This window comes from Leiobunum rupestre, chromosome 1 (assembly GCF_980474605.1).
Source record: "Leiobunum rupestre chromosome 1, qqLeiRupe1.1.hap1, whole genome shotgun sequence".
Classification (NCBI taxonomy): domain Eukaryota; kingdom Metazoa; phylum Arthropoda; class Arachnida; order Opiliones; family Sclerosomatidae; genus Leiobunum; species Leiobunum rupestre.
In genome coordinates this window covers 78,493,597-78,516,473 of record NC_143384.1, presented here as the reverse complement: position 1 = coordinate 78,516,473, position 22,877 = coordinate 78,493,597, and the positions used below count along the sequence as shown (strand labels likewise).

Genomic DNA, 22,877 nt, shown 5'->3' with positions numbered 1-22,877 from the left:
CTGTTTCAACAAGATAAAATTACCCTTTTTCAAGGTTAAAGTTTTAACTCTAAATGTGGATTCCCAATGATAAGTTTATATTTTTACACTATTTTTTTACCTTTAAAATGATACTTTTCATGTTTTTTTAGAATAACATTTGACTATGAAATCGCTCCCTCAATATTAAAAACATTAAAATTTTAAGAGGCCCTGTGTTTAGAAAATGTTTCGACATTTACAGTCTTAAAATGAAACAACGGTCATTTGTTACTAACCACTTGTTATTTTTTACCTCTCCGAGGGGATAATTTCCCCTAGGAGTGGTTTCACAATCACCGTGTCTGTCTGTGGGTCTGTCAGTCTGGGCTGCGAACGTGTACGCATTTTCGGGGCAAAGTTGTATCACTGCGTTCGCAGTTTCTTGGATAAAGGGAAAAGCTTTTTCCAAAGGAGCCCTCTTTTTTCATTGGGTATAGTATAAATTTGATTCAATTTGCGTTAGTTCCTGGCGGGCTTCGAACACAAGCCCTCCAGCACGACAGGTGCGCGTTCTACAACAGAACCACGGATACATGTTACGCTTGACTGAAAATTAGAAACTATTCCAAGGATAGGTATATTTTGGCTCGACAACTTGTTTAGTTTCAAGTTCCACTAGCCCGCAACCGAGCAGTTGAAGATCTAAGTTCGGCCAGCTTAGAGCATGCGAATAATTTGCATATTATGTTGTTTGTTTATTTAGGCCTGGAAATGAGTGTTCGTCCCGCGTAAGGGACCAGGTCGAAAATTGTTTATTGACCGGGGAAAGGTAAAATATTCCGGGATTTGAGAAAATGGGCAAACATATTTTTGAAACTAGGTGGAGAAAGTTTGTTTTTATGACATTTACGCTCGCCATCCGTATACCTGGTACGAGAAAAAACACTTTCGCTTTGAAACAGGCAACGGTAGCATATAAACATTAATATTCCTCTTATCGTAAAACGGTTAGTCTCAATATATTCTTCTTTCAAAACTGCATATATATTTAAAATTTATTTTTAAAAATCATATTACCTACACTTTTTCATACGTTTCTGATAGTTTTCGAAGAGTGTCCAGTCACTTATCGCTACGTATTAATTTAAAAGGATGGCGGTTTATTTATCGATGATAAGCTTTTGTTCAGATAAGTGCTGCATTTAAAACTTTTTTTTTAGTCCCTATAAATCTAGAAAGGTTACCAAAGAACCAGTTTTCGAATTCTTTATTCACCATTTTCAGTTAGAGTGTATTGAAATATTTCTCATTAATACCGTGCTGGACTCAGATAACGATATTAATCAACTATTTGAAGAAATGAAAATGTCCGAAAAGTCGGAGCGGACATATGTTAAACAAACAATTTCAAAATTGCAAAGCTTCTTTTTAACCGACATAAACTAATCCATGTCATTGAAATTTTTAATCAATAAAAGACCATTTTTCAAGTAGTAATGAAACCTGACTTTTAAAAATTGACCTGTTACCCTAAATGTTTGAGGTCAAAATTCTCATCCCTGATTTCACATATTTGTGATTAATTGCATCCGCATCCGTTATTACCGTGAGCAGTCATATTAAATGAAATTAAGAATATTAGAAAAATAATCCAGACAGGTTATTAGTTTTAAGATATTTATTGCAATTATAGATATTGTTGAGTCAAAATTTTACGAAGATTTCTTTAACGGACGCAAATCCAACTACGTCAATCGGCTATTGCTTTAATAAACCCGCGTGTTTCATGAGTGCAGATAATAACGAAGTATTTTCTTTTTGAAGATCTTGAGGTCTCCCGAATTCTGCGATTTTTCCTTGGGACAGAACCAATACCCTTGAAATAATTAATTCATTAGTTAATTAATCGCATAATATCATGTAAAATCAGAGTATTCTAAAAAGTAAATTTGTCAAACTTCCCTTTAAAAAGATGCTTATCACTTCCTAAAGGTATTAAAAGTAATTTTCAAAAATGGGTCATTTACTTCTTATCATTAAAACTAGCTATAATGAGTCACACGTTTCCACACAAAGTGCATATTTTTAAAATTCAAAAGCCGTTTTGAAACTTCAACGTATTTCAAAACTATTTCCTTAATTTATTAAAATTTGAATTGTACTGTCTTATTTTATAAATTATTTATTGAAGGTTATCAGAAGAATCTACTTAATAGAAAATAAATATCAAAATGTTTGGAAAGAGCACATTTTTGTTGCAATTGTATTACTCGAAAGGAAAGCTTTAAACTAAATGTGGCAAGACATTTTTCTTAAAATATATTTACTAAGCCAAATTGGTTTAAGTTAAAGAATCGATAAAATATCATCAGTGAATGACACCTTTGGATTTAAATTATCTATGCGTACCCTTTCCTTAAATTGTTTGTTCCTTTTCCATTACGATACTCTCGATTAGTATAGGCAACAAGCAATACAAAAATTTAGGAAACAAACATAGTAAAAGTAATTGTATTTTGAATAAGAAATTTGTATTTGCTTTCACATTTAAGTAATTTTGTACATTAAATCGTTGCCTAAAAAGGGAAATCATAGATTTTGGCAAAAAGCTTAGAGACATATGCTTTTTAAAAGTTTGATATCATGTCGTTTATTTGTGACAGACGACTGCGATATTCGTTATTGGTATCAGAACTCATCAAAGACTTTATACATGTTTATTTCTTAGAGCCAAAACCACGTGACTCAAGCCATGTGGTTTTGGATTTTGGCGAAAAATTAAAAAGTAAAATATTTTAAGTTAAATGTCGTTTTTTAAGCATTGAGTTGGGAATATTAATCGAGATCCAATCAAATCTGCTCCCCGCGAAACAAGTTTTTGAAAATTACGAATGTGCCGTCTGCTCTAAAATGACGAGCAAACGTTATCATATGACCCGTGGCGCCATCCATTATTTTGAAGAAAAAAAATCTTTTTGCTTGAAAACGCGTACAATTTGAACGAATCATTGAGAGATAGACGGCGCCACGGGTAGAATGATAACGTTTTCTCGTCATTTGGGATGCCGATGGGAGCAGACGACAGTATTCTTATTTTTAAAAACTTGTTTCGCGAAATACTGAAATCCGACGTTTCGATTGGACCTCTAGATTAATATTCCCAACTCAATGTTTTTAAGTACCTTGTATATAGAAGTATAATATTCTTAACTGATTTCGATACTCGTCGATAAAGTGTATTACCTGTCGTAATCCATGATGGTGTTTATTCTGTGCGCGATGGTGATCACCGTGCAAGATTTAAATTGCTTCCGTATAGTCTTTTGAATAAGCTTGTCTGTCTCCATGTCTAACGAAGCCGTCGCTTCGTCCAATACCAAAATCTTCGTCTTTCTCAGAAGCGCCCTGGTCAGGCAGACCAATTGTCTCTGACCGACGCTAAAGAGGAATACATTTACTCAAATTATTAAAGTAACATTTTGCGAAATACACAGTGACACTAATTATATCCCCTTATTATTTTTGAAAAGATACGTAAGTTGGATATCGTTCCCCAGCCATTAGAAACTAGCACTGTGTTTTATCTAAACAAGATCGGCTAGCTCATATTATACTTCCACTCCCGCTGTAACGTATCAAACTAAATAGAAACATTTATGAACATTAATTCATACCCATTATGTAATAGTTGAAAGATCTTAAAATGGATTAGCAGGGAGATTAAAATAAACAAACGAAACGCCGATTGCGATCAAAATTTCCAACACTAACAAGGAGACGACCCGAGGTGATAATCACCAATTTTGTTCAAACTCGGGTACAATGTACACCTCCATGTAACTTGAAAAACCTGCAAGGGAAAAGTTGCGACGGGCTTTCGTTTTGCTATGGCAACCGAAAACGTTTCTGACAACATGATTTGGAATTATTTCCATTGAAAATAACATGGGAATCTGAAGGAATTTAAGGGTCCCCCAATTGACCAAATTGCATTTAAACTAGATTAAATTTAATTTTTAAAATCAAATTAAATTTGTTTTTAACATTTTTGAAATTTTCAAAATGTTTCATTTTTTAAAAGGTTTCACAGGGGGGACCCTTAAAATACTTCAGATTCCCTTGTTATTTGCAATGGAAAAATCCCAAATCATGTGGTCAAAAACGTTTTCGGTTGCCACGGCAAAACGAAAGCCCGTCGCAACTTTTCCCTTGAAGGTTTTTTAAGGTACATGGAGGTGTACACTATATCCGAGTTTGAACAAAATCGGTGATTATCACCTCGGGTCGTCTGCTTGTTAGTTTGTCTAGCCGGCTCGTTTCCCTTCGTGAGAAGTGATTCTTATTCGACACTACTTCTGAACGTACCAGGCTGTGGTAGCCGTATGGTAGACGGAGCCAACCACTAACGCAGTCTCCGTGTTATATCCCTCTCTCATTCTCGGATACGAGCTTGCAGTAAAACCAATTATCACTCGACACTACAGCTGAACGTGGTAGCTTTTTAACGCTCACGTTTTTCAGAGTATTTTTCGAGTTAAAAGTGCCGTATAGGCCCAATTTTTGGTTATTTCCGGTTCATGAGGGTCCCATATTTTTGGTTTTAGGACCGTTTTGCGAAACGGTACATTCGCCTGAAAAGTCGATTTTTCGGCTTTTTAGGGTTATCGCCTTTTGAAACTTTATTTCGCCGATGGCTACTTAGCCTAACTCCGTGATGCCCGACTAGTCGCCATACAATCCAACTCAACCGTCACCAAACTAAACTGAACCACGACCTCCCGATTCAACCGAAGAAAACCATATTTCGATCCCGACCCAATGACTCTTCTTCCAACAAGAAAAACACCTTAGCTCACGGTATCCTGATCGACTCTTCCATCTATAAATTTTCGAATAAAGAACTAATGGACGCCGTATTCAAGGTACTTTTCAACTGTTTTAAAAAAATTAGACCTGGGTGACCGATCTCAAGACCAATGGTATCACCTCACTCTGGTGCAATGCCACGGGATTGGTACTCCTCCAACGCGGGTGGTTGTCTCCGACGTACCCTCCCATTTTGAGAACTCTGACCTACGGGAGATGATGTCGTCGGTCCCATCAAATCTCTGCGAGCATCCTACACTGATCCTGAACTCCCTGGATTGCAAAGTCTTCGACGACAAGTAATGATCAAATTCCTAACCACCAAAGCTCGCGAGAGTCTTCTTGAAATAATTTTTGTAGAACTCGACGATGTACCCTACACGTTTTTCATCTTAACCGACATCAAATGTCGTCTCTGCCATGACATCGGTCACACGCGTGAGTTTTGCCCTAAAAAGAAAGACTCCGTCGATGACAACCACGAAGGTTATCCACATTACGTTTAAAATTCCTCAACCCAGGAATTGTCTATACCAAATAAGGAATAAAGCTACAAAAAATATTGAAAAATTCTCTTGCTGCGTAAAAAACATAGATTGGAAATTCTTATACTCCCAAAATGACCCTAACGCGGCGTTTAATAGTTTTTTAGATAAATTAGTAACTATATATAACAACTGCTTTCCCTACGTAATAGTACATAAGAGAACTTCGCACTTTTGGATAACAGATGACCTAAAGAGGGAAATTAAACTTAAAGATAGGCTGAGGAAAATAGTAATTCGCTCGCCCACGGACCAAAACAATACGAATTATAAAAACCATAGAAATAGCCTTAATAATAAAATTCGCAACGCCAGAATTACTTACTACAAAAATTTATTAGTCGACTCGCACTCTCCAAAAGAAACGTGGCAGATTATAAATAACATTTTGGGAAAAAGTAAGAAAAAAAAATATCCGAATACCATATCCACCTCCCCTGATACCTTCAATGAATTTTTTGTTAATTCAAAAACTACTAATATTCATATGGCGAATGATGCCTCTTATGATTTAGTAAAAAACTGTGCTAACTCAATGATGCTATTTGAAACTGACGAAACTGAAATATCCAGTATAATTTCGAGCCTAAAAATGACTCAGCCCCAGGAAAAGACGAAATAACGCCGAATATTCTAAAATGCGTGGCTCAATATATTGTTACCCCACTAGTATATCTTATTAACTTGTCATTTAACTCCGGCACTTATCCTAACATTTTAAAAAATACTGTAATAATTCCAGTGCACAAAAAAGGTGATATCGATAACCCGGAAAACTACAGACCGATCGCTCTACTTTCAGTGTTAGCAAAAGTATATGACAAATGTTTTTACATCCGACTAATAAAATATGCCTCTAAATTCAATCTCATAGCCGAAAGGCAGTACGGTTTTAGAGAAAAGTGTGGGGTAGACTACGCTATAGCTCACGTCTACAATAAGATCCTGACGTCACTAGACTCTTCTAAAGTGGTCTTAGCCGTCTTTCTCGACCTAAAAAAAGCTTTCGACTATGTAAGCCACGATAGACTCTTAAAAAAGTTAAACATAATGTGAATAAGAGGTCGAGCATCAGATTGGATTAAATCGTACTTGGACAATAGATTGCTACAAACAAAGATTAATGGAATGTTATCAAATAGTAAAGCCTCTCATTTTGGAATTCCCCAAGGGTCAATACTCTCGCCAATACTCTTTAACCTATATATAAATGATCTAATAATGCTGTTCAATGATGATTCATTAACCCTATATGCGGATGACTCACTCCTACTGGATAGCGAAGACAACATCATACGAACAGTCAGAAAAACAAATAGAAAGTTGGAAGATATTAACAATTGGCTTAAAGATAATGACCTTGTATTAAATAAATCAAAATCTGTATATATGTTTATGTCGAATAAGGAAATATATGTGCCCCCAAATATCAAAATCGTACTTGAGAACCACATCTTAGAGAGAGTTGACCATTACAAATACCTGGGCCTTTGGTTTGACGACCGATTAACGTGGACAACACACGTAGATTATATAGCTAAAAAAATTTCCAGTAGTATCTACGCTATCTCTAGAAATCGATTAATCTTTAATAAACAAACTATGAGAAATTTGTACTATACCCTGATCTATCCATATCTTAATTTTTGCACTTTTATTTGGGGTAACACCTCTCAAGGAAATTTAAATCGGCTATTAATCTTACAAAAAGAATCGTCAGAGTCATAGACCTAAAAAGTTACTATGAACATACGGGCCCAATATTCCAGTCCCTTGGAATCCTAACTATAACCCAGATAATAAATTACAACTCTATAATTTTTATATATAAATCAGTCAATAACGAAATTCACAATGAATTTAAACAAAATAACAGCACAATCTATGAATTTCGTCAAAAAAATGTACTACTAGTGACAAAATCGAAAACTACCCGTAGACTAAACTCTGTTTTTCACAAAGGTATAAATTTTTTTAATTCTCTACAGTTAGATGATGTAAAAACATGTACAGCTTTAAAAAAAATTGCGAAAGAATATGTAACAAACTTTTCATAACCCTAGCTTTATCTTTACCATTAACTGTTTTTATATGTAACAAATCTATTTATTTTTTATACCAGTAAAGTGTGGGCTTAAAAGTCTAGTAAGACTTAGCCCAACCCCACTATTGTAACAGAATTCATCGACTAATAAACAATTATTATTATTATTATTATTATTATTATTATGCTTCCACCGTTCCCAAGGAAATCAAAAACGTGGTAAAGGCCGCCCCCCTGCCTCTCCCCAAAACGAAATGAAAAACATTCGTCCATATTTTTCGTCGATTTTTTCAAAAAAATGGACGACAACTTAGTTCATCATATCAATCCGGGCCCCCTCCATAAAAAATCCTGGGTGCGCCACTGTTTATAGGTACTGAAAAATTAAAATTGGTCGTTTCGTCTCAATTATTTTAATTATAATTAAAATTTTATACCGGGCGGGATAGAAATGGGTTAATATTTTTAACAAATAACTCTAAATTGCGGAGATATATCTTTAAGGGTTATCTCGAGAAATTAATACCACTAGGGACAATTCTTCCGAGGAGAGGTATATTTTGGCTTGCCAACTTGTTTATTATGTAATGTTTGTCGACGTATTTAAAAATTGTAAACTGTAGTTAAAAAAACTTGTTATAATAATCATATTACATAATTGTTATAATCTTAATAATCGATTACCAACAATCAAGGCAACGGCTAGAAAATGCCATTGAACCGCGGGGGGGGATATGAATTGTTAATAACAAACCATAAAATTTTTAATTTATAATACACTTAATCAGTTACCAATCACCTACAAACTTTGCCTCGAAAAAATGGGTAGATAAGTGGAAAAAGTAAATAATTGTCACCCTCAAAACATTAGAAAAAAACACAGTCCCGAACTTGTAACAAGATGAAACACGTTTGTTATTGATCCCTTCAACGTCCCTAAAGTATTTATCGCGAAAAATAATATAGCGCTATATACTGGTAAAATATTTCGGTGTAAAATGTCAATGGTAGTAAACATTGAAGAGCTACCTAGTGGTAAAATATGGGAATGAAAATATCCAATGAAATCAATGCTTATTAATTATTGACCCCTAAAAACCTTCTTAATACATTAAAAAATAAAAAAAAGTTACAATCCGGTACGTGTGGAAAAACAAAAATGTCGGCCACTGAAAAGTTTTACAATGTCAAAATTTCCGCAAATAATGATTGTAAGGTAATTAGTGCTAATTATTTAAAACATCCGCTGCTGCAAGGCATGCGCGTGGGGAAGGTTAAGCGAATTGACGCTTAGTACACTCCTTCGCGCGCCGCTACAGGAATTGGGCCCTAAACTAAATTCGCAATTTGTATACAAGTAATAACGGTGATTTTTCCATAGTGTTTCAGAGTCGTTTTTTTTTAATTGAATCTAGTCTGACCTTAAATTGGATCCGCCTTCCGAGATTTCGTGATTGAACCCTTCTCCGTACGTCTTCACAACATTCTTCAAATGGGCGAGTTCGAGTGCTGTCCACAGTTCTTCGTCACTGTACGCGTTGAAAGGGTCCAAGTTGAATCTAAGCGTCCCCGAGTAGAGAACCGGGTCCTGTGGAATGATGGTGATTCTGGATCTAAGATCGTGTAGCCCCAGTTGGCCTATATCATGTCCGTCGATAATGATATCTCCGCTCGCTGGCTCAATTATCCGAAGCAGAGCCAGAGCCAAAGATGATTTTCCAGATCCAGTTCTTCCTACCACTCCAATCTACGTATTCAAAGAAGAGATTGAACTTTTCTTATGGCACTACAAAAGATTTCATTTTAAAAGTAAATAATTTGGTTTAAATTATCTGTATTCCGCCCTCTTGAGTGTCCTCAGCTCACCTAATACAATGTTTTAATTATTGCATGTATAAAATATCTTGATGTCAGTATTATCTTTTTATTATTCACATATTTTGCTATTATATACGTAGACAATGTTTTAAAAATTTTATTGGAAAGCTACCGAAATAATTGTTTAACTAAACAACCGAATTGTTGATTTCGGTGAATTATTTTAGCGTATAAAAGTGTATGCAGTGAAAGATATAGATTTGAAAAGGGGAAATCGGTTGAAAGTTATTTTTAACATAATTATTTTTTAAATGTTATAAAAATACGGATGGGAAAATAAGTAAAAAAAGCAGTACTTCCTTTTATTCGAATTGTCGTAACCGACGTTTGGGGAGGAACTTAACATGATTAATCAGGTTCGATAGTGCTTTCCATGGGTTGATTACTAACATATATAAATATTTAGCTATCATCAGTTATAATTGGGTGTAAATAAACATATTTTTGCGTAAGTTAAGGCTTTATATTTCATTACTTAGATTGGTTTTTTAAATAATTTCTAATACATGATTTTGTACCTTTTCCATTGGACGTACATCAAATGAAATGTTTTTCAGCACCAGATCCAACCCTTCTCGATAGCGAGTAGAATAATTTCGAAATGTGATTCGACCTTTCTCGGGCCAGTTTTTAGACAAACCCATATTTGGTTTTTCCCAATCTGCCTTCATAACCAAAAATATAATACACAAACGGTCAAATACGTAATTCATGTTTTTCAATACAACATTATGACGAACCAAATATAAAATATTTTCATAGGAAAGTTCGACATTAGAGTTTAAATTATATTTTGTTTTATTTTAATTTAAAATAATTTAGAAAATGTTTTAATATAAAACGATCTTAAATAAAATTTCACCGCGAAATTTCATTTGAAATGTTTCTTCCTTTTTCTAAACTTCACAACAGTGGTTTATCTATTAAAAATTAAATATTACTAGATTTAAACTTAAGCTATTTATATGGAAACGTAGAAACTTGTGTAGATTGAGAAAGGCCTTACGAGGCCGAAAGCTCTCGCAACCGGGTTCTTTACACCCACGGCTTTTTAATAAAAAATAACCTTAGATACATCCTCCATGAGTCTTTCCTTAAAAGTTCTTCATTATTAAAATTACCATGGACTTACACACGTTTCTGAAAAGTAAAATTGTTTATTAAAAGTTTCGAAATTTGCTTTTTGAAAAGCAAATGTAAGTTGTTTCATAAAAACAAATCCTGGATTTTGGTACCACTTTCGAAAGAATGAATAATTTATTTCAAATAATTAATCCAATTTTTTCAATGAGAATTTATCTAAAATTTTTAATTTAGTAAATTACTAATTGAAATTTATTGTATATTATGATATGTATTTAAGGTTATACGGCAATCAGTTCTTCTGGTAATAAAAATGTTTTAAAAGTTCATTGGTGTTTTTAGGTTTGCATTGCACACTTATATATATTCAGGATGCCAAATCACTTTCATTTATTAACTGAAAGTCGAATGTTCAACGCAATACCACCTTCTAGTAAAAAGGCAGAAAACATCTGTGGCCACGAAAAATTAGGTTGCGTTGTGTTTAAGTTTACAAAATTTATCTTCAAAAAATTATTTTAACCTCGTGGTACTGACTGACGCGCGATGTACACCGAAGATATTTGAAACATCTCAAATTGCCATTTTCTGCAAAGACGTACCCATCAATAACTTCGTATATAGATAGGAAACTTTATGTTGTAGAAGTGACGCCAGAATTTTGGCCGACATCTGGTGCCGGCACCCAAATAAAATTAATTGGTGAAGTTCGCACTACACGAAGTCCGTACTAGAACCTTGGTGTAACGCAATCCCAATTGCAAAGGCTTAAGCAAGCTATATGTATTAAAAGTACTTTTTCTTGAACTGAGAGCAAATTTAAAAAATAGCACTAAAGAAATAGCATTCAGAAAAGATTTCAAGTTTGTTTTAAACGCTATTTCTGGTATATTTAAAACATTTACCTTGCAAAATACGTTTATTTCCAAAACTCCGACCTCAAATTCCTCAATACTTTCTACGCTCTTGAGAACACAGCCAACTGGCGCAGTCAGGGCAATCTCGTGAGAGTCAGTTTGCCCCATTGAAGTTTCCTATCTATATACGAAGTTATTTTATCTATGGACGAACCCTTTCATTTTTCAGTGCGTGATAAATAAATTCTTAATTATAAAATTGGCAGTGACGTGTTTTATATTCTTTATTCTTGTCAAACTTAAAGTGCTAAGCAGAGACACAAATATGGCGAAATCTGTTGCTTAATTATAGCGAAAGTAACTTACAAACCAATCACTTAAAATTGACTTTATAATTATTAGATTAACGTGACCTTTAATGTGTCGTAGAAAATATGTACTCTTAATGTACTACTCACTTCAGGTTTCAATTCGAAGTATTCGAATATCCGGCCCAGATTTACGGAAGAAGTGTCAATGCTGGATCCGAAATACAATAGGATAGTCAAAGAAGGAATCAACTGTTTAAAATAAACATGTTTATGATTAAAAAAGAGGGCTCATTAAAATTTATGTAGTTATCATTATATAATTTGAGATATGAGGTTTATGGTCCAAAGATGGTTTTTAAAGATCTCGGAAATTAAGCATAATTTTACACTTTCGACTGTAAATAAATCAGACCACTAAATAACATGATGTATGAAAGACCAAAGATTTGTAGAATTTTTTCTTATTTGGCCAAAATTCCCTCCAGATAAATTTATGACGAAAGATTTTTTAACTTCTTTGCGTTGTATTCTTTTGATTCATTATTCAACGAATGCTCTGGTCAATTGTGCAATAATTAATAACTCATAAGATTGGTCGATACCAGATCTTGAGAAGCATTTTTGATTTTCTTAGCGTTCGTATCGCGAACAAGCCGACTTAAAATTTTAATAAAACTATTCTTATATAGAATACCCGACTCAGCGAAAATGGCCAAATAAGTTTCTCTGGAGATCTATTATTAAAAGGGTAAAGTAAGGTTTTAATCTATTTGTTTTTAGTATGTGAGGATTAGTTAATTTTAAAAGAAAATACTCGCATGTTTGCTAGGTTTAGTATGTTAACAGATACTGCCTTTTTCGAATCAGACGCTCTAGGTTATTCTTTAGAATGCCCAATCCATGAAATTCAGCATATATACCCAGGATTCAAATGTGATTGTTAACTCTCTAATTGCAGCTATATGCTTTTTCTCTTGCTTTTTTACCTTTTCAGAAACGTCTACAGTTTCTACAATTTATCCTCCAGTGTAATGTCAGTGTTATCCAGGGTGTTTCAGAGATGTCTGACACAAATTTACAGCCGTGTTCTTCGGTTAACACGGAGTGAAAAAGGTCAGACGTATTGTTTTCCTAAATGGAACCGTATCTGAGTAATTGGCCTGCAAAATGCCGAAAAACGCGCAAATGTGCAGTTTCTATAAGTCCTTCGACCCAATTGTTTCCTTTTACTAAGCATTGGTTTCTCATCTTTTTCAATGATAAACAAAACTAGTTTCAAAAGTGCGTTATTAAAAAGGATAGAAGTAAGCTACGTATAGAAAATTGTTTTAACAATAACAAGGTGTTTTTAAGTGACTACGCCTAGTAAAAAAAGCTAATTATTGAATTTCTTTTTTTTTATTCTTCTAATGCCATAAGTAATTACAAATTAAACATCTTGTGAGGCGTTTTGGAACGAATCTAGCTCAACGCCGTGTTTTTGATCCGAATGCAATTACACTAAATTTAGTTGACTTTTGTAATTAATGGTCTCATTAAATAGTCACCCACCAAAAAATGTTGTTAGTCTACAACACATGTTCTAATAGTTTTTGGAAGGGTAAAAGACTCAAATTTTCAATAAATTGAGAGGCCTCAATAATTAAATCACATTTCATATCTTAAACCTGCTATGCTATAGGGTACTTCACGAATGCTGAATATGCCGATATGCAACCTGTGTATGAATTCGCACAGGGAATGCGGTGGAACTGCGGCACTTGTATCAGGAGCACTTTCCTCAAAGACAACTTCCAAATCGACAAACGTTCACGGCGGTTGACAGAAAACTACAGCCCACAGGATCCGATACTGCAGAAGAAGACATTCCAGCAGACGTTGATAAACAAGTACTTACTATCTTCGAGGATGATTCTACGACAAGTACACAAGTACCACCCATTCCATTTACAAAAGGTTCAATCTTTAAATGAGGCCGATTATAAAAGACGAATCGAATGTTGTCAGTGGTTTCAGGAGCAAGCTAACGACGTCAATTGGTTAAGTACGCTCCTAGTTTCTGACGAGGCTATTTTTTCCCGCGGCGGAATCTTCTATTTACATAATCTTCATGAGTGGCAGCAAGAAAATCCGAACGCGACTTCCGTTAAGTCACATCAAGTGCAGTTTAATCTCTACGTCTGGTAAACCATTTAACCTCCAAATGAGTAGTTCCGCCCGCCACCGTTATGAGCGCAACCATAGTTTTCGGTCGCGAACTCGTAATACACCTCAAATCTTCGAACGGGTTCAAGAATAATTGGCGAGTGCCCCAGGTGATCATTTTGTACATTTTTTGTAATTCAGTTAAAATTGTGCTTAAGGCATTTTAAGAAAAAAAACGAAAATCAATAAGTAACTTTCTTTCTATTGAGTTGGTCACTATGAAACTATTGTTAATTTCTTCACGTAGAATACTTCTTTCAATTAATAACAAACTTTTGATACAAGTGATCGTTGTCGTATCTTTTTGATAAAAACCGTAAGCTTAGTAAAAGGTAACAATTGGGTTCAAGGAATAATAGAAACTGCACATTTGCCCGTTTTTCAAAGTTTTGGATGCCAATTTTCGACTGCCAATTTCTCGGCTATGGTTGAATTTAGAAAAACATTTCTTAGGACCTTTTCGATCCTTGTTACCAAAAGAACACGCCTATAAATTTGTAAATTTGCTAAATGAATTATGTAACTGTTATTTGAACAGATTTTTTCCTTCTTGCATCAAGTGCATTACTTGCTAAGTGTTTTCTTCTATTAACAAATTCCATTTCAGGAGTACTCGCGCTTTCCGTGTGTGCAAATTGTCGATCCCATTAACAAGTTCTGTTCAACGCTGATCAGATGTATCAACCTTGGACATGTAGAAATACACCTACGAAATTGATGCAAATATCTTGGAAATAATTGATTTTAACATCCACTTATTATTGAAATGTAAAATAAGGCTTGGTTGGTAAAAAAATTACGGAAAGAATGGTTTCCGATAACATGCGCATATGGTTTGTTGCTGAATAGTTAATTTTTTAGGTTGTTATTCAATTAGTTTTTCGGTTGACCGTGGTTTTTATGTTATAATGGCAGTTTGAAACTTATTTTGGGAAAAATTTTAAGTTTGAAGGTCTGTTTTGTGCGATTCTTCTTCCTAAAGATGTATAGACTGATCGTTCATTTGTTTTAGTATTCGGGTGTTTTCTTTTCATATTGTTTTGTTCTACACAAAGTTTAAAATTTACCTGGTTTTTCGCATTAGTTTTTTATTTGTTGCCGTGCAACTGAATGTGATTTTGTGGTGTGGGAATGACCCACTAAAGTCAAAGCAGTACTAATAGCAATTCCTATTATCTTGGTGAAAGAATTTTACTTTGATCAAATATTACGTTTTGTTGGGTATTTTGTGCTTATTGGTAATGTAGTCTTGTTGGTGTAGTATTTTCAAATCAATTTAGAGCATTGTTGTTCCAAACTGCTTGGACATTTTGGGTGTTGATTTAAATTTACTTGTGTGGAAAATTCAATTCAATGCAGTGCAACGCAATAAAATAAAATAAATGATGTCATAAATTGAAACCCGACCGTGTTCATGTTGTTTAAAATGTATCCAATGGTTTCTGGTGAAAAGGAATCTTTGGCAAGTACTCCCCAAAGAGCTGCAACAAGAAACAGTATAGATCCTATCACACTCACTCTGAAAGTCATCCACCTGAAATGGATAATGTATAGTTTAGTACAAGAAGTGAAAATATGGTATGAACTTTCAATAAGTCACTTTAAATAACTCAGTTAAAATAAAATTAGGTGAGCGCTTTATGTTTTAAGGCTAGGATGAGGAAATTGACTTCTAACTAAAATCTAAGTTTCAATAATCATGTATGTTATAAATTTGTGATAAAAATACTCTTCTCCGACTGCTGCTTATTTTATATTCATCAATCATTTATCGTTCTAAGCAAGAAGAACGGTCTCACAAACACGCGTAGTAGCCAATAGGGCTATAGTGAATAGCTTCTAATTAAAATTGAATGTAAAACTCTCCAACCGTATTGACATGGCCCAGGGATAGTACATTGATTCGTTGTCATCAATTATTAAGAATGCTTTTTCTATGAATAAGTCGGTCGCTTTGAGCGATCGAATGACGCTGGCACCGGCAAAAGTGTCCGAAAAATGAGTGAACAGAGGAGAGCCTGTACTGACGAGAAGGAGCTTCAGTTGTCGGTGAGCTTTTCTGAAGTAACGCTAAAGATAAAACGTTAATTGTGTAAATCCTTCAATAATAGAATATCATCAATTGTAATTATTTTGGGTGCAAATAGTATTTCAGTGCCTTTAACAAATTTCATCAATTTAAATATTTTTCCGACTTCTAACGAATACTTCTAACACCATAAGATATATTTCTCAATCGCCTTAGCTTTTACGTTATTTTCTCATGAAATTAGATTACCCCAGTTTTTTTATCCATCTACATATAACATAGAGCTTGTTCGCGGTAATCTGAATAAAAACATTAATAAAAATTCATCTACTTTCTTTATGAAATTTGTAGACTGTTTTTAATCCGAGATATTAAGGTCCTCCGTTGAGTGACTTATTTGGGAACGCCGTTAATACTCAGATTCCAATTAGGCTGATGCCCAGCATCTTATATTAACGCTTTCTTTTAAAAACTTTATATTTTATTTTTTTTTCATTAATTTTTAATTTTTACTCAATACTAGTTAAACCCGTATGTTTGAAGATTTCCAAATTTCAATCATCTCTTAAAGGGTACGCTTATTGGCCGTTATTGGCAAACTAATCTAGGCGCCTCGTTCCTCGTTCCTGGGAGATGACTTACGAACATACTCCCACGCGTTGCCTAATCAAAGCAGCACCCTGTATGAAAGAGCGAACGCAAAATGATGATTAAGAATGCGAAATATATTTTAAGTTGTTCAAGCAGATAAAATATTTATTTAAAGGTGAGCTAATATTAGAGATATGAGAATCACTTCATAAAATATTGCTCCAAAAAGAGTCGATCATTTTACTTTATCAATTATTATTTGCCTATTGAAGTCGGCGAAACATTTGGGCAATTTGATTTTCTAGGACTTTCAATAAATTTTGCTAATTCTATTAGCAAATCATGAAATTAGTTGATGATGTCCCTTAAATTTTACTTTTCACTAATTGGTTAGTGAGCAAAATAGAAGTCTGACTTCGAGGGATCTTTGCTGATTTGAAAACCAGAGTGAGGAAAACAGTGGCGGTTTGAGATGGCTGGATCCCCGGGGCGGCAATGTTTCGTCGGCGGGGCGGCCTCCTAGCCCACCTCTGCCTAACTATGGCCCGCCACCTACCAAACGTTTTGACAGGCAAATGGCACCCCCAGCTACCCTGGCACTCGGGGCGGACCACCCCCTCGCCCCCCTTACGCTGCCACTGGAGGAAAAGCAAAATACGTTCAATTTAAATGAAACTAAACAGAAGATAGGATTGCTGAGAATGTTTGTTTCTCATTTGAAATCAGTTACTTTTGGTATACAGCCACCGAGAATAAGTCTGCTTATCATTTATGGTTCAAATTATGGGGCACGAATACTAAAAGGTTTGGCACTACATTCGGTTTTTTTTTGGTTTAACAAACGTATTGGTTTTAATGCTGTTTTTAAATTGAAATCTTTCTTTACCATTATGAATATGAAAGGTACCAAGCATATAGCAATCCCCATTAAAAAGAATGGAATTTCCACAGATACAGCTATTAAGAACATCACTGTCTGAAATAATCCCAGGGAAAACATCACTGCGTAATAGTTCATTCCTTGGTCCGCTTCCTGAATGTCAGTTGTGAATCTGTTGAGAATGCGTCCAACGGGAGTCGTGTCGAAGAAGGCTGATGGGGAACGAAGTACTGACCAAATCATTTTTCGATTCATTTTTACCGCGGCTTTGGTCATTGAAATTAGTAAAACAATTGCAGAGAAGATTGCAAAAGCAATATGAAATAAGTTAATTGTTCCATAAATTAATAGCCTCGTAATTTTCGACATCGTGGCGTTGTTTGCTCGTGAGTCCCTTGGCCGAAAGTCTTCAGTACCAAGAACTATCCAATAATTTGAGAAAACAGCTAAAGCTTGAGTACAGGAAAGACCGAAGATGATGGTGAAACATAAAGTGAAGCCAATCAAACTGAAATATTTCTGTCCAATTGAACACGTTCCCTGAAAAAGGTAATAACAATAAAAGTCAAGTTGGAAAACCAAAGTAGAACCTCTCCTCGTACGAATTCGAGTTCATCGCACGTTACCTTCAATCACGATAAGGTTAAATGTTTTACAGCACTAAACTCTAAGGAAAATTAGAGGAAAAGCCTTATCGTTTTTAGTCGTTCCTAAACATAATGAAATTTCGTATTTCATTAATTTCTTCCCCTTTTTATTATTTAACTTATTTACTCTGACTAGATTATCTATCTCCCGGACCTGTTATAATAGAAATTTCAAGAAATATTTCTTGTTTTCGCAATTTTTTGGCCAGTAGGCAGAAGAAAAAGGGTTTCTGGAAAAAGCTTAATAGCATACTAGGTTTTTTTTTAAATTAAGTAAGTTCAAAATCTTACTTTTCTCACTTTAAACCGTTTGATGTGCTTATGTACTGTTATGGTGCAACCCAAATCGCTAGAAATTGTTCAAATAAATAGATTAAACCGTTCATTTTATCACTTTTGAGGAATAGTTCTGCCCTATAAGCTAGTGCGGAATAAAAATATTATAAAGACGATCCCCGAGAATACCTGTCCAGCCGATTGGTGCAGACGCTTTGTGCCTCTAAAAAGACGAAAACCTGGTGGGCCCATACGTGTCTTTACCTTCACTGTAAAGACTATTAAAGAATACATTGATTCCTTAGTTTCCGTACAATTATTTATTGTGAAACTCAAATTATAAGCACACATTTAAAACTTTTTTTTATAAAAGCCACAAGTAAAGTTACGTTTACTAGGTAATATCTTAGCACAAAATGACAGTTTTGACAGATTCAATTAAATTTTGCAGTTTCAAAGTATCATCGACAAGGTTTTCTTAAAATATTTTTTCCTTAACTTACCAATGAAAAATTAAAAAAAATGTATAAATGAATATATTTTTTTTATACTTAAGAGATCCTTTTAAAAAATAAAAATTATATTGAATAACTTTATGTATCAAATGAAATATTTGAAACCACAATATTTGCTGAATAGTTATCTGCTCTGGTAATGTTAAAGCTTTGCTTTACCGCCACAGTTGGGATATCTGTAAATTACCAATCCTGTTGCTGAAGTTAATGGTAGGGTATGAGATTGCCTTGACTAACATTTAATATTTAAAAAAATCTCTTACCCTATCTTGAATAGTTTTCTCTTCCAAAATTAATTTCTTTCCAACGACTTCAAGACCAGTATCTGATGTTTTATATTTTTTCGCTTTATTAGTTTTCCTAATTTGAATAAAATTTGAATAAGTAATTTATTTTATAGCAGCAATTGCAACGTTTTAAATGTTTTGTGAAAGAAAGCTTTTTCTTTCTATGATAAAAACGTTGATAGTTAAAAATTTAAAGGGCACAAGTCCACGGTAGTTCGGATTATGTGATATCTACAAACGGTGTCTTTTCTTAGAGTATTGGTTTTAATTTAAATTTATCTTCTTCTTTATTGCTGATAAATGAATTTGTTACTTTAATACTGGTTGAATAAAAGCACTTGCTTTTACATCATCGTATCTACCTTCAATCTTTCCCAATAACAAAGATCTTGCTTATAGAATGTGCAACACAATTTTTTGATTTTGTAGTGATGAGAATGGCGAAACTTTTTAAATAGTTGACTAATTTTGTATTTACTTTTTTCGGGGATGAGCATTTTTGTAATGAAAAACCTGGCTTTGAAAAAATATTTTTATTTTTTGTTGCAGGTGCCTTTGTTTTTAATGCGTTTTGTGTCGAATGATGAGTCGAGTTTTGGTAATTTTGCAGTCCACCTCACTCCTAGCGACTTAAAGTTACTTTCAGAAATTTAAGACAAAAGCTCTCGTTTATTTAATAAATTGAAGAACATAGCTCTTGTTATTTTAAGAAATTTAAGACAAAAGCTCTCGTTACTTTAATAAATTTAAGAACATATGCTCTCGTTACTTTCAGAAATTTATGACAATAGCTCTCGTTATTTTAAGAAATTTAAGACAATAGCTCTCGTCACTTTAATAAATTTAAGAACATAGCTCTTGTTACTTTCAGAAATTTAGTACAAAAGCTCTCGTTATTTTAAGAAATTTATGACAATAGCTCTCGTTACTTTCAGAAATTTGGGACAAAAGCTCTCGTTACTTTCATTATTTTAGCATAATAGCACTGGTTATAAAAGGTCCTTTCACAAATACAGTAAAGGAAAAAAGGTTTTGTTTTAGTATGTTAAACCGATGATGGCTCGTTAAAATGTTATGTACATAGGACATTTATTTAAGATACTCTAACAATTTCATACTTGTTTTCTCAATAACAATAGAATGAGAAGTTTACTAAAGTCTCCCATTTTTTATCAACGCATCTATTTCATATAAAAATTAAATAGTTTTCTTAATGAATCGCGTGCCCGTATTGCAATCGCAGCGCATAGAGTGCTGAAATAGTAGTTGGTATTTTTTAATTCTCACAATTTAAAAAAATCTAGAATTCGAATATTTTAATTGAAACACATTATAAAGGTTGGTTTCGTTAGAAATAATTAAATGTAACCCGGATTTGCTCGGGAACAGACGAGGACACATAATTTGTACAACTTTCTACTAAGATTAAACATGATATTTATCAATTCTATAAATTTTTATAAATATTTTAGTTTAATATTCAACTTTGTTACGAAAATATTTTATTCTTCATTAATCAAGAAGTACAGCTTTTCCATGAAATGTATCTCCCTTTATAAAAGTTCAACTTAGGCATATTTTGATAGCTTAGAGCAGCGGTTCCCAAAAGGTGTTCCGCGGAACCCTAGGGTTCCGCGGAAGGGTCACAGGGGTTCCGAGAATTCGCAGCGCGGCCATCTTTGTTTGTGTCAAGAGTCTTTTAAGATATGTAAAAAAAAGAGTTGGGGTTTCGCCAGAATTTGGTGGATAATTTAGGGTTCCTAAGCAAAAAAAATTGGGAACCGCTGGCTTAGAGGAATAGATTGTTAATAACTACTAAAAATTTATTTTGATCAGAACCACCCTGTGAATATGCATATTAAGAACTAAATAGAACGCGACTACATAAATTTGCTTAATTTAGGCTCAGTTAGCCCCTCATTTGCTAAGGTTTATAACTCGTTGCGTTTCAATTTTTATAACCATTTTACTTACCATTTTGGAGTAGGTATACATCTGCTAATTGTGGCCGTCTTTTTCTCAATTGACCCAATGTTCTCAGTTTCTTGTAATTTCAATTCAGTTAAAAACTCTTTAAAAGCGCCATCTTTCGTTAGCAGTTCTTCGTAAGTTCCTTTCTCTTTAATTTGTCCTTTATCCATGACGTACACAACGTCGACAAGTGAAAGCAGAGATAAATTATTAGTAACAAGTGCTCTTGTCTGAAAATCGTAAGAAAATAATTTAATGAAGTCACTTTTAATTTAATTAAGAATTTGTGGCTTCAAGTAGAATTTATATATTAATTTTTTTGTTCTATTATATGTTATGTTTGTAGACTTATGACATGTCAGAGGCAAAAGAATAGAAAATTTTCAATTCATGATATATTTTTAAGGTTAAAACAAGTTTTCCCGATAGCAAACGTTTAGAAGCGCGAGTGCATCTATGGCATCTGGGCACAGGAATTATCTTTCCCGACATCGTAATGATAAGACTCAGAAGATAGTTTACCTCCTTACAAAAGAGTGTACTTGGTGTTTAGAATTTCGGCTTTAATTCAAGTGGTACGAGCAATTAAAAGTCAGTTCATATTTAAAAGATTTCTCGAAGCACTGGCTTATCAGTGAGTGCTTTAAAATAATAATTGATAAATAATAGTTTGGGCAGTTATTTGTATTGTTCACTGTAATAATAATTCTTTACTTTCTTTATTAAAAAATCTGTTCACTTGAAATAAAAACAATCGTCATTAAACAAAATTTGTCTAGTAAATAAAGTTAAATTAATTTCTTCGTCCGGACAGCTTGTTTTGTGGGTGTTCCTTTTAAATGAGTATTCTTTAACTATACAGGATGTCCGGAATTGCTTTGACTGGGCATTTTTCAAAAACTATGAGAGTTCAAGTTGCGAAATTTTTAGGTTACAATTTTTAATATAGGAACGCTTTACATTAAAATTTTCAGAGTCTAAAATGATAAACTTGTATATAATTACTGAAAAAGATAAATTTTCATGGAGATACGCGGTTACATAAAAACAAGCTCGTCATTGGAGGCAATAGTTTTTAGAGATTTATATAAGAAATGACTAAAATGGTTCATTTTTTAAAACAAAAGGATATTTGTATTCATACAAATACACAAAATTTACAAGGTAGGTTCTATGACTCCTCCGTTAGCCGCGATACAGGTTAAGGCTTGATGGGTCATCTCTCAAAACAAGTGTGCAATCATGTCAAGAGTGAGAAGTCCGAATGCTTCAATGATTCGTTGTCGTAAATCTTCGATGCTCGCAACAGTCATCTCGTAACACGTTCTTTAATGAAACCCCACAAGAAATAGTCCATCGGCGTTAGCTTGGAGACCTCGTAGGCCATCGCACCGGACCGTTTCGACCAATCTAACGCTAAGGGAACTCGTTCTTCAGATGCTCCACAACACCTTGAGGTTGATGGGGTGGAATACCATCATGTTGGTACCATAGTCGTCTGTAAGTGGTGAGCGTAACGTCGTCTAACGTGACTTCTACTTCGTTTTGCAAAAGCTCCAAGGAATTGGTCCATTAATAAGATTTGAAAAAAAAATGGGCTGATAACACGATCCACAAGCAAACCGGCCCAACAATTTAGTCTAAATTGTTGTTAGTGATGGTGACATGTGCTTATTTTGTCTGTTGAAAGAGCTTGGTGGAGGGTTGCTCTAATCGGAGGGAGTGGTGATTTCGAAGAGTGTTCCACACGTAGTACCTTGACAAATCAAAATCGCCACTTGCACGGCTAACGATTGCTTGAGGATACGCGGTAAAGTAAGCCCGAAAGGTGTCTTTCATGTTGAGGGTTTGTCGACCTGCTCCATTATCCCTTTGTTTAAAACTATGAACCATTTAAGCCATTTCTTACATTTACGGACAAAACTCTAAAA

At 34.1% G+C, this 22,877-nt stretch overlaps 1 protein-coding gene across 2 annotated transcripts in view; it reads right to left on the bottom strand.

Moving 5' to 3' along the window:
* Nucleotides 1-1,648: 1,648 nt before the first annotated feature.
* Nucleotides 1,649-22,877, bottom strand: part of LOC149966732 (ATP-binding cassette sub-family C member 1-like) — a 38,683-nt gene continuing 17,454 nt past the window's right edge. Inside the window, exons 13-22 of one of the 2 annotated variants that reach the window (XM_090154065.1) lie at nt 20,950-21,176; nt 18,952-19,048; nt 17,257-17,790; nt 15,621-15,820; nt 15,158-15,284; nt 11,693-11,794; nt 9,813-9,959; nt 8,838-9,163; nt 3,205-3,399; nt 1,649-1,837 (exon numbers count right to left, since the gene is read on the bottom strand). In XM_090154065.1, coding sequence (XP_090010191.1) covers nt 1,720-1,837; nt 3,205-3,399; nt 8,838-9,163; nt 9,813-9,959; nt 11,693-11,794; nt 15,158-15,284; nt 15,621-15,820; nt 17,257-17,790; nt 18,952-19,048; nt 20,950-21,176 — 2,073 coding nt within the window. In that variant the 3' untranslated portion in view covers nt 1,649-1,719. The remainder of the gene's footprint in view (nt 1,838-3,204; nt 3,400-8,837; nt 9,164-9,812; nt 9,960-11,692; nt 11,795-15,157; nt 15,285-15,620; nt 15,821-17,256; nt 17,791-18,951; nt 19,049-20,949; nt 21,177-22,877) is intronic. The other variant, XM_090154074.1, reaches the window with a different exon arrangement.